A 12,801-nucleotide genomic window follows, 5' to 3' on the forward strand; every position below is an offset into this window, starting at 1 on the left:
CAGATTCTAGCAATCATTCCTCTATTGTATTCTAGAAAACGGATAGAATCTGATTCATTGCTATGGGCCACACCACCACTTGTGTGTTAGAAGCTTTAGCAAGCTTTAGTAAATCTACCTCTGTAAAGAAAAAAAGGAGATAAAAGTGTAAACCTTACGGTTAACACTTAAACAATGTCAAAAGTGAGTAGATAAACTCTTTCTTGTACTAGAAATGACAAAGCTTTTAGGAAGGCACAAGCTGGTCCGGATATGTCAATCATGTGTATTTTTATAGTTTTGTTTTTTCCTTTTAAAGGACTCGCATGTTATCCATTTTATAGAAGTTTTCATTGAATAGGTTACATACTTTACATTACAATACAATTAAGAACAACATATTATAATATACAGTTATATATGCTTGATTAAGGAAAACATTGCAATTGAGTGCCTCTTCACCTGTGATGGGACATACACAAATAACATTGAAGTGTGTATGCCTAGCTAATCACACCATGAGGTATATTTACTTAAGGTCGATTTTCATCGATTTTCATTGATCTTAAAATCAATGAAAATAGAACTAAATTGATATTGAGTTTTAGCACCTATAACACAAATGTACTGGTTCAAATCATTCTCACCGGCAGGTCACAGAGAGTTTAATCTCTGGAGTATACTCATCGTCACCAGTGCCACTACCATGTGGTACTCCACAAGATAAAATACTATCCCCCATGCTACCACTGGGTGAAATAATCAGGAGTTATGGCCTGGTCTACCACTGCTATGCAGATAATACATAACTGTACCTGTCCTTTGCTCCAGGTGCTGAGAACCCAATAACAACCCTAAATTGCTGTCTAGCTGAGCTCCAGTAGTGGATGAGTTGACTGCCACTGAATCCTGGTAAAACAGAGGTCCTTATATAATCCTGATAAAACAGAGGTCGTTATAGAACTTCAACATCAAAGGGCAAGACTGCAGCATAGCCAACCAACTGGATTTACACTTGGGTGTTCAGAATTACAAAACACTGATCATGTACAGAATCTTGGCTTTGTCCTAGATGGTGGCCTGACAATTAAATATCTAATATCAGCCACAATCAGCCACAATATCTAATACTCCCAATCATTGTCAATGTTCCTTTGTCTTTTTATGTAACCTACTGTAAATTCAATCTCTGCACATCATGTTTTTTGTTGTTTTTTTCCATTGAAAACTGTTTAACTGACACCTTTATGAAATGTGTTTATCAATTTATAATGATTTTTCAGATATCATTAGGTTAAAAATAAGCATGCATGAATTGCACATTGAAATTGATTCATTGATACAGTAGGTGCCATTTCTTTAGCTACAAAAAAAGCAGTTTGAACCCAATTTGACAGAATGCCTGTATTACGTGTTGTGTAACTTTTTTACAGTCTACTCTGAGCTTTGAATGTTTATGTTGTTAGAATTGTTTGTTAAGCAATGTCTACATTAGGATCAAGTGCATAAGTTGCTAAGTTTATATTGTGATCAGATTTGTGTAATATCATTTGTACATCGTGATCAGATGTGTGTGCAGAACTTCTGCATTGTTAAGAACTTCTGATGTTTATATAAAAAAAATTCGGAATGATTTTCAACTTACAATTTTAAAAATTAAATTTTATATTATACTTATATTAATGTATAATTTATAATGATCAAAAAAAAAAATTCCTACATTTATGTTTCATATTCTAGGGATTCGGTAATCAAGTGGATGTGTCATATATTGCCAAACATTACAACATGAGCAAAAGCAAAGTTGACAACCAGTTCTACAGTGTGGAAGTAGGAGACTCGACCTTCACAGTTCTGAAACGCTACCAGAATCTCAAGCCCATAGGATCTGGGGCTCAGGGAATAGTTTGGTAAGTAAATGCATTGCTTTACTGCACAAAATCTATACACATCATAAAATGTGACGGAACACGAATTGAAAGATGCTCACAGAATGCAGATTGCATGTATGTATAGGGTTTTGCAGGACTATAATGAGTAAGAAGACTGGTACTGGCAGTAAAGTAGTAATGTAAAGTAGAAAAGTACAATACAAAGCCATACTAACTAGATCAAACATATACACAAATTACACACATGCACACCTGCAGATTATCTCACTGAGAATTAAATGTACAAAGAAAAAGATTAAGGGGGCACATTCATGTGTCCTTTTAAATGTATTGTAGAATTATGTGAATGATGCACATTTTGCCCGAGAGAGTGGGCTTGTTTACAGGTGGTGAACATGAACAAGCCCAATTTCTCTGACAAAATTCTGTGTGCATGTGTGTGTGAGACCTACATTTGTTTACAGGATTATTGACCATTTGGGTCCTCCATGAACTTTTCCTGTGCTGAAAAAAGCTCACTGAATATGATATAAATAATATTACTTTTTTTTAAATTAAGTTATTGTGAGGTTGCCTTCCATTTATGGACTTATTATATATTGTGCAAATACAGTATTTCTCCGCCGTTGTGAAGGGTAATTGCAGGAGGGTCGTGTTACACTCATCTTACAGGGGATGTGTCTGTAAGGGTGTAGTATGGCTGACCGGTGGTCAGGAGACCGCCGGTCAGCATACCGACGCCGGGATCCTGGCAGCATACCGACGCCGGGATCCCGGCGGGGAGGGGCGAGTGCAGCAAGCCCCTTGCGGGCTCGGTGGCGACCTGCGGTCGCCACGGGTTTTATTCCCACTCTATGGGTGTCGTAGACACCCACGAGTGGAAATAGTCCCTGTTGGTCGGCATGCCGACCATCGGGATAGTGAGGGGTCGGGATGCTGGAGCAGGTCATGTGACTGTCGGTCTCCCGACCGCCGGTCACATGAATACCGTCTGTAACAGTATCACATTATAAAAAGTGTACGCCACAAAAAAGATAAAACTGAAAAAAGAAATAATAAAAAAATAACAAATTATCAAATAGTCTAACTGATAAATACAACACATTTAATTGCGACCTGCTGCTTCATCCAATCCCTGAGGAAGTCGTAGGTCACATTAAATGTGACACATTTATCAGTGAGCTAAATTGATCTAGTGTCATTTTTTGTTAATTATTTTATGATTTTTTTTAATATCCTTTTGATGCCTTACACTTTATCACTGTGATTTAAATATAACTTGCTCCTTTTTAAGTTGTTTCTTTTTATCACCATATATAATTATAATTAAATATCCTTCAGAAATAACAAATATTTAACAGTAATTTGAACATGAACGGGAAACGTATATCCCAAATTTTAAATCAACCTAATTTGAATTAAGGTCTAAATTAACAAATTATATAAACATGTTTGTGGCCATGGATCAGTTGTAATTCAATTTAAATAGTAGTGATTTATTTTATGTGCACACTTATAAAATGTACCCCTTTTGCATTTTCCCAACAGATGCTGTATTATTACACAAATAGGTGCTCATTCAGAGCTGCATGCAAATCTGTTTCACTTATGGATCTTGCAATTCTTTGCACTGTAGGCAGCGAACCTCTGAGCTAATAATAACAAGAGAAGATCGGTATAAAAGAAGTTTCTCATAAACAATATTCTTCTATACTGAATAAAAGAAAAATATATATTTTCACACACAATGTATATATACATACATACATAAATAAAGAAATAAATAATTATGATGACCGGTCAATTAAACAAACACTTATAATAAATTATATATAATATATGATCTTAAATTGTGCATTTCTAAAAAGTATCAACCTATAAGTATACTCATAGTAAATTCTCAAACCGATATACTACAGTGGGTGGATCTCATAATATCTATTAAAGTCTGATCTAAATACATAGTAAGAAAAAGTACTGTGTCCACACCTACTGTATATCAAAGCGATTCCAAGGAAATTGATGAATATACAGTATATCACTTTTACTCCAGGTGCTTAGTCCCACAGTCCCTATAGTTAGTCAATGGACGAGCAATGGGGCAGATGTATGAAGCCTGGAGAAGGGATAAAGCAGTGATAAAGAAGTGATAAGTGGAAGGTGATAATGCTCCAGCCAAACATGGGTGTGGTTCATCAAATCGACAGTGTCTAGGTCGACAATGTTTAGGTCGACCACTATATGTCGACAGTCACTAGGTCGACATGGATGGAAGGTCGACAGGGTTTCTAGGTCGACATGTGCTAGGTCGACAGGTCTAAAGGTCGACATGAGGAAATTTTTTTTTTTTTTGGTGTCGTTTTCTTCGTAGAGTGACCGGGATCCCAAATTAGTGCACCGCGTCCCCTCGCATGGCTCGCTTCGCTCGCCATGCTTCGGGCATGGTGCCTTCGCTCCGCTACCGCTTCGCTCGGCAAACTTTACCGTTCCAATCGTAGTCCACGTGGATCGTTAAGTATGAAAAAATTTAAAAAAAGAAAAAAAATGTGAAAAACTCATGTCGACCTTTAGACCTGTCGACCTAGTACATGTCGACCTAGAAACCCTGTCGACCTTCCATCCATGTCGACCTAGTGACTGTCGACCTATAGTGGTCAACCTAAACATTGTCGACCTGTCGATCTTCAGACCGGATCCCCCAAACATTACAGGTTTGAAAAATGACAGTTGGGAACTGATTGGCTGGTGCGTTATCACTTGCCACTAATCACTTCTTGATCACTGCTTTATCACTTCTCCATGCTTAATATATCTGCCCCAATGTTCGCTATCCAGCCTCCACTGTGGGATGTCATGGTAAACGTCTGTGTATAGGTGAGTGATAGGGGATGGGGGCTAAGTCTCCATTGCTGGAGGGACTGCAATGCTGAAAGCCTGCTTGCTGCGTAATGTCAGTGTCCCGTAATAGCCGCAGCTTGTTCAGAGCCTCAACCCTGCAACCAATCAATGCTTCCAAGCACACAGATGAAACATCTTGCACGATCTCCTAAGGTAAATAGATTTAAGGGGCCAAATGTAATAGAGTGAGAGTTTCAGAAAGTGAGAGATTTGGTAAGGTTTTGCAGTTTTTTTTAAAGTGGCAATCATTTACACCGCAAGATCAACCTTGTTTTGCAGTGTAAATGATTGCCACTTTAAAAAAAACGGAAAAATCTTACCAAATCTCTCACTTTCTGAAACTCTCACTCTTATTACATTTGGCCCAAGGTCTCAACCTCTGTCGTGTTTATCTCCACTTAACATGGGCTTTATCAAAGAATTATCAAACTCTTTGCACTGCACGCGCTCCGTAGCTGAGCATATGCAATATTGAGCAACTACGGACAAGTTGTAGCCTGATGTCATTTTACTGCTGAGTAAGTGTAAATAGGTGGAAGCTGGGTGTTCCCAGAGGTGAGCGTCTGCAGGTACTGTAGATATGGGAGAGGAGGCCGCACAGATGCAGCAGAGTACTGAATAGAAGCAGGGATCCACATGTGAATGTGATGTGGCTGCATCTGGGGCCAACTTTTCTGCAAATCAGCCCTGTGATGTGTAAGGTGGCAAGTTTATTTATTTGTTTATTTGCAAATCCATTGTAAAGCAAATGCAAAAGATAAACTGTCTTGCCTGTAGTCACTTAGCTTTCCCGTCCAACAGAATATGTTACCCATTGTTAATATGCCCTGGAACTTCAAATGCATACTCTCGTTCAGCATATGAATAATGTCACAATGCATTTGGAATTCTAGTAACAGAGGAAAGAAATATTCTTTATCAGTAGCAGTGTCTGGGCAGTTTAATTTCATCGAAACACAGCAGCATTTTAATAACTTTGTATTCTTCGTTATATTGCAAAAACATCTTGAACAAAAATAATACACTATTTATTATCTCTGAAATATAAACAATTGATATATTATACATAGGAAAACCTTGACTTTAATGTTAAATGCTATATGATGTCCCTTGCTAGCACACATCTAATTAATTAAGATAGAAAACTGGTAATGTAAAAATCATGACCACATTGGATTGTAACATCTCAGCTGGGGTGTAGTAGGGTATGCCGGTGGCCGGGCTCCCGGGGGCCAGCATACCGGCGCCGGAATCCCGACCGCCGGCATACCGACAGCTGGGCGAGCGCAAATGAGCCCCTTGTGGGCACGGTGGCATGCTCTATTCTCCCTCCAGGGGATCATGGAACCCCAAGAGAGAGAAAAAGTGTTGGTATGCCGGCTGTCGGGATTCCGGCGCCGGTATACTGTGCTCCGGGATCCCGACAGTCGGCAAACTGAAGACCACCCCTCAGCTGTATTATATTCACTGTCCTGCTAGTAAAGCGGCCTATGGTATGTTTGTTTTCATTCATATCAATCAAAGTTTGAGCAGAAGATTTTCATTGAAAAATCAAATTTGATGGATAGCTATAAAGAGTTCCTTGATCAATTCTTTATTATTTATTTGTCAACAGTTATTTATGGGATGCAGTTAAATTGCAGGCTGTCGGGATCCCGGCATTCAGGAATCCAAATGCCGGGGACTGACAACTGCACCCACTACACTTTCATGCCGGACCCGTGATTTACACATGCACACACATTCTGCAGCGCTTTGCAAAGAATATTTGGCTATTCATATCTGCGACTGCCCCAGTGGAGCTTACAATGTATACTACTTAAATAAATAATAATTAAAACACAATGCAACAATGTGCTACGTATTTAATTATGCAATATTTGAATGTAATTAGTGCATAAGAACAAACGATCAGATTGAAATATGAAACGGTCTTTCTCTGGACAAAACTGTTATCCTCTCAATTACACCATTCATTGAATTCAATAAATGTTTAATAACAGTCACCTAAACCCCAATGTTTCATATCATCTAAATGTTAAGGACCTTTCCTGTTGAATTACTCTAATTCTTATTTACATTTTTTAATTGTTTTTGTAACTTTTTACCTGGGAAAAACCAATGCATGTGGGGAACATGCAAAATGTGCATAGAGATTTAAACTAGGTACACACTATATACAATTATCTGCCAGATAATCTGCCAGATTAGCCCTGAGCCCCATCTTTCTAATCACTTTTCCATTGTGAGATGGGTTTAAAGTTTTTCTTATGCTCTCAATGTTGTTATCCCAGGGCTATTGAGTACACAACATATTTTGTTTTCCCACCTCCATTTCTGTCAGTTATTTTAGATCTTTGATAATGTTTATTTCAAACAGTTATTTTAGGTAATTGAATTAAGGTTATTTCTGTCAGTTATTACAGTTCATTAACAATTTCATCCAAATCCATCCAGTGGCAGGCCCTGAACAGGCTCCCTGTGTCAAAGTTCTGCCCAGCATATACCAACGGGAGGTCCGACTGGGACCCCAACCCCCTAGTACAGTGATTTTCAACCTTTTTTTACTTGCGGCATACCGAACAATATTTTAAAATTGCCAAGGCACACCATCAGTTCACCCACAGGAAAAAAAAAAAAAAACACACATTGGCCCTCACAGCAAAAAAATAATAAAAAAATCCATACATACATTGGCCTACACAGAAAATACAAGGAGAAATAACATAACAAATATTAGCCGCTACCGGTCAGCTGTCCTCCTCCCTGTCCATCAGTAGCGGGGGTTATTCATAGTGGAGTGCTGCAAATACTGAGCAGCGGGCTGCCGGGCAGGTGTGGATGTGGGTGGGCAAGGAAAGCTGTGGATGCAGGAGGGAACTGGAAGTTGTATATGCAGGCGGGTGGGCTGACTGAGTGATGAGACGCGGTGGCCGTGACCTAGGATATCATGCCGCCGCGTCACAAAGGCATAGGTCATGGCTGGAGCATGACTGATCCTCTAAGAAGAGCCCGGGCCAACAGTTCATTCTGAAGGTGCAGGAAGCTGCTCTGGCTCCGCGGCACACCTTGCAACTGGTCGCGGCACACTAGTGTGCCACGGCACACTGGTTGAAAAAGACTGCCCTAGTATGTCTTCTGGGATCCAATGTTACCACTACATTTGCTGGATTACAGGCGCACATGGTGGACAGTGTACAAAAGTCACTTCAAACTTTAGCTATTTCTTTAGGAACACTTCATTCATTTACACCTTTAGATTTATCTCCTAAAATACTGTTGCTTTGAATCTCATTTTATGTTAAATGAACCCTGAGAATTGGATATGCCCTACATTTATGTGTTTGCTATTATTGCATGGATATTTCTGCATACACCAAATGTGCCTATTCGATATAAATGCCGTCCTAAAGTATAGACCTAGTCCCAGTTACTGGCACTGTATTTTCACCAGTAAAAATAAAATCACCCTTTGGCATATAAACATGACATCTGACAGGGCTGGTTCTATACCTTGTGGCGCCAAGGGCTAGTTTCTTTTGGCGCACCCCCAATGCAAAATAGGGTTAGTGCGTGTGGAAACCAAAAATTGGGGTGTGGCTTCATGGGGAAGGGGTGTACCAATTCATATTACACTGCACAGTAGTGTCCATCAGTTACCACATAATAGTACCCCTTATACACATTATGCCAGGTAGAGCCCCTTTCACAACACAGAAAAAACAAACACAGGAATTGAAAAATCCTGATGCATGCCCTTTACATTATTTGTAATTTTCCCTCCTTATAGTAATGCCCCATACACATTATGCCACACACCGTAATGCCCATAACACTTTATTCCACACACCTTAATGCCCATTATGCATTATGCCACACATTGTAATGCCTATTAGAACTTATGCCACACACTGTAAAGCCCCTTACACATTATGCCACACACCGTAATGTCTATTACAACTTATGCCACACCCCATAATGCCCATTACATGTTATGCCACACACCATAATGCCCATTTCATACTATGCCACATACCATAATGCCAATTACACATTATGCCACACATCGTAATACCCATTCCACATTATGCCACACACCGTAATGCTCATGCCACATTATGCCACACACCATAATGCCCATTACACCTGAATGAGACTCTAGAACTAGCCCTTGATGAAGTGGCTCCAGCTACCCATCACACTCCACATAGGCTTAGATGTCAACCATGGCACTTCAAATTAACAAGACAACTACAAAAACTCATACGAAAACTTGAACGTCAGTTGCATAAATCTCGTATTTCAAGTGACTTCCTCACATATAAGACTGTCTACCATTCTTATAAAAATGCCCTGGACACTGTCAAACAAACATATTTCCAAACTCTTATCTCTGCTCAAGCCTCTAACCCCAAACAACTCTTTAATACATTTAAATCACTTCTGAATCCTCCCTCACCTACCCCACCAGCCACTATCAAGGCACAGGATCTTGCTTCCTACTTCAAGGAGAAGATTGATAAGATCCGAGATGAGATGAAATGGTATGCTGTTCGGCAGACAGTGACCTGCTCCATTCTTTACCTTAACCCTCTGGCACTCTTTCTTCATTTGATACCACAAATGAAGATGAAGTATCATCACTCTTCTCATCCTGCTTCTCTACTACCTCTCCTCTTGATCCTTTACCCTCACAAATAAGTAAAGCTCTGTCTCTGGTGCTCATCCCTACCTTAACTAACATCTGTAATCTCTCTCTCTGTACTGGTATTTTTCCTTCACTCTTCAAGCATGCAGTGATTACTCCCATTTTAAAATAACAAAATTCTGACCCTAATGCTCTCTCAAACTACCGCCCTATCTCTCAGCTCCCCTGTCTCTCTAAGCTACTTGAGAGACTTGCCTACACTCGACTCACACACTTTCTTAACTCATACACTTTGTTGGACCCACTTCAGTCAGGCTTCCGTTCCCAACATTCCACAGAGACAGCACTGACTAAAGTGGTTAATGATTTGGTCACTACGAAGTCTAAAGGCCACTACTCACTACTTATTCTTCTAGATCTATCTGCTGCATTTGACACTGTAGACCACTCTCTTCTCATACAGACACTACAATCCCTAGGTCTTAAAGACACAGCCCTTTCTTGGTTCCTATCCTACCTATCTAATCGCTCCTTCAGTGTTCGCTTCTCTGGATCCACCTCCTATTCGCTACCTCTTTCAGTTGGAGTACCGCAAGGCTCAGTCTTGGGTCCTCTGCTTTTCTCTATCTATACCTCATCTCTTGGTAAACTAATCAGCTCTTTTGGATTTCAGTATCATCTGTACGCAGATGATGCTCAAATCTACCTATCCTCCCCTGACTTGTCTCTATCTGTACTGGACCGTGTCACTGAATGCCTTTCTGCCATTTCATCCTGGATGACATCTCACCACCTCAAACTGAATATTTCAAAGACAGAGTTAATTATATTTCCACCAGCCAATAGTAGGTACAAACCTGATATCTCTATCGCTGCTGAAACTCGACTATCTACCCTACCCCACAAGCTCGCTGCCTAGGTGTCATCCTTGACTCTGATCTGTCCTTTGTTCCCCTCATGTTACATGCACCTAAAAAACATATCCAAAATATGACCATACCTTACACAAGACACTGCTAAAACTCTAATCCACGCTCTCATTATCTCCCGCATTAATTATTGCAAAAGTCTCCTAACTGGTCTTCCCAAAACGAGACTCTCACCACTACAATCCATTCTGAATGCAGCGGCGAGGTTTATCTTCCTCGCTAGACGTTCATCGTCTGCAGATCCACTCTGTCAGTCCCTCCATTGGTTACCTGTACTCTACCGCATTCAATATAAAATGCTTTTACCCACACACAAGGCCATTAACCAAACTACACCAACGTACATCACTTCGCTTATCTCAAAATATCTCCCAACCCGACCTCTTTGCTTTTCACAAGACCTGCGTCTCTCATCCACACTCATTACTCGCTCCCACTCACGATTGCAGGACTTTCATCGGGCTGCACCCACTCTGTGGAATGCCCTACCACGCACAATAAGACTCTCCTCTAGTCTCCAAACCTTCAAGCGTTCCCTGAAAACTCACCTCTTTAGGCAAGCATATAAAGTTCCAGAATCGCCCACATAACTTTCATAAACCTTCCTATCAAATTGCATCCACTCTGTACAGTCCACACATATCCTCACATGTCTTCTCATACTTCACTTTCCCTTCCTCTTGAACCCGGTTCATCATTGCTGTATGACCATATCATACAGCCCTCCAAGAACCTTTGCAATCTGGCGAACAACTATGCAATAGATAGCACCTTTCCTTGTGTATACATGCCTATTTCCCTATAGATTGTAAGCTTGCGAGCAGGGCCTTCCTATCTCTATGTTTGTTATCACCCATTTTGTTATTGTTATTTCAAATTGTAAAGCGCAACGGAATTTGCTGCGCTATATAAGAAACTGTTAATAAATAAATAATAATAAATACATGTTATGCCACACACCGTTTTGCCCATTTCATGCCACACACCGTAATGCCCATTACAAGTTATGCCACACACTGTAACTCCCATTACATGTTAGGCACACACCATAATGCCCATTTCATTTTATGCCACACACCATAATGCCCATTAGACGTTATGCCAGACATTATGCCATACACTGTAATGTCCATTACACATTATGCCACATAGAGTTATGCCCCTGACACCATTTTATGCCCCTCACTCAATAATTTCCCCTACAAATTATGCCCTACAGTAAGGCTTCTAATTACTCTTAAATTACCTGTCTTAGTCAGGGGTCCAATTATCGTTGCCAGGGGTTTCATGCTCATTGCCAAGGGTTTCCTGCTCTGAGTTCTACTCTTGTTGCCAGCGGTCTAATGCTCGTTGCCAGGGGTCTCATGCTCATTGCCAAGGGTTTCCTGCTCGTTATCAGGGCTTCCCTGCTTGTTGCCAGTCTAGTGTGCATTAACGTTTATTTTTTAATTAATACCAATATAAACTCTCCTGGACCCGATACCAATCCTCATATTCTCTGTAGATGGCAACAAAAAAAAACATGCAAAATTCACGTTACAGTACAGATTTCATTCCAGGCAGCTACATTTTCTGAATACATTCAATATGATTAATGATGGCTGACGCATCCCTCTGTCCCGCTAGATAAATTGCATGCTTTATTGTTCTTGAAGATTGAGAAACAAGCACATTTACATCTCAAACAATGAAGCAGACAAGGCTGAAAATTGTGTTTGTTTCCATCTTCAAATAACTTTCAAATATATACATTTATGTTCCTGATAGTTACGTGTTCAGATTCTTTGTCTTTTTCATATTGGGATTGAGCCTCTTATAATTATTTTTATGTAAATAAGACAGAGACGTCATATTTTGGTATCATACACAGTAGACAGGTTTTACTAGTTATTTATCTTACATAGTGGCCTATAATGTCCTGCATTTTAAATGTAGTGTAGCTATGATCAGGGATGTTTCTAGGCAATTTGACTCGCAGCGCGAACAGTAAAAAATGAGCCCCAATAGACATTCTAAAATGAACCCAACTATAGATATAAAAAACCGATCCAGGTGAGGGGGCGTGGCCTAGATAAAATAGTCCAAAAATACTACTTTACACCCCAGTTTTTGACTCTGCACCAACAGACCTTGGCCACCTTTGTAAACAATTAAAATTCCACAATATTGAGCCCCACACAGTTTTCCCGTTACACCATATTATGCCCCATGTACCATATTTTGCCACACACCGCAATGCCGTGATACATTATGCCCTACAGTAAGGCTTCTAATTACTATTAAATTACCTGCTCATTGCGAGGGGTTTCATGCTCTGGGTTCCATGCTCATTGCCAGGGGTTTCATGCTCTGGGTTCTACGCTCGTTGCCAGGGGTTTCATGCTCTGGCCGTCATGCTCGTTGCCAGGGTTGTGTAATGCTTATTGCCAGGGGTTCCATGTTCGTTTCCAGAGGT

The 12,801-nt window shown here is 40.1% G+C and overlaps 1 protein-coding gene across 7 annotated transcripts in view; it reads left to right on the forward strand.

Moving 5' to 3' along the window:
- The window catches only part of MAPK10 (mitogen-activated protein kinase 10), a 485,680-nt gene that overhangs the window by 248,601 nt on the left and 224,278 nt on the right, over window positions 1-12,801 (forward strand). For all 7 annotated transcript variants that reach the window (XM_063919881.1, XM_063919876.1, XM_063919875.1 and 4 more), the window contains one exon: window positions 1,720-1,889. In XM_063919881.1, coding sequence (XP_063775951.1) covers window positions 1,720-1,889 — 170 coding nt within the window. The remainder of the gene's footprint in view (window positions 1-1,719; window positions 1,890-12,801) is intronic.

The sequence above is a fragment of the Pseudophryne corroboree genome, chromosome 1 (genome assembly GCF_028390025.1).
Source record: "Pseudophryne corroboree isolate aPseCor3 chromosome 1, aPseCor3.hap2, whole genome shotgun sequence".
NCBI classification, from domain to species: Eukaryota; Metazoa; Chordata; class Amphibia; order Anura; family Myobatrachidae; genus Pseudophryne; species Pseudophryne corroboree.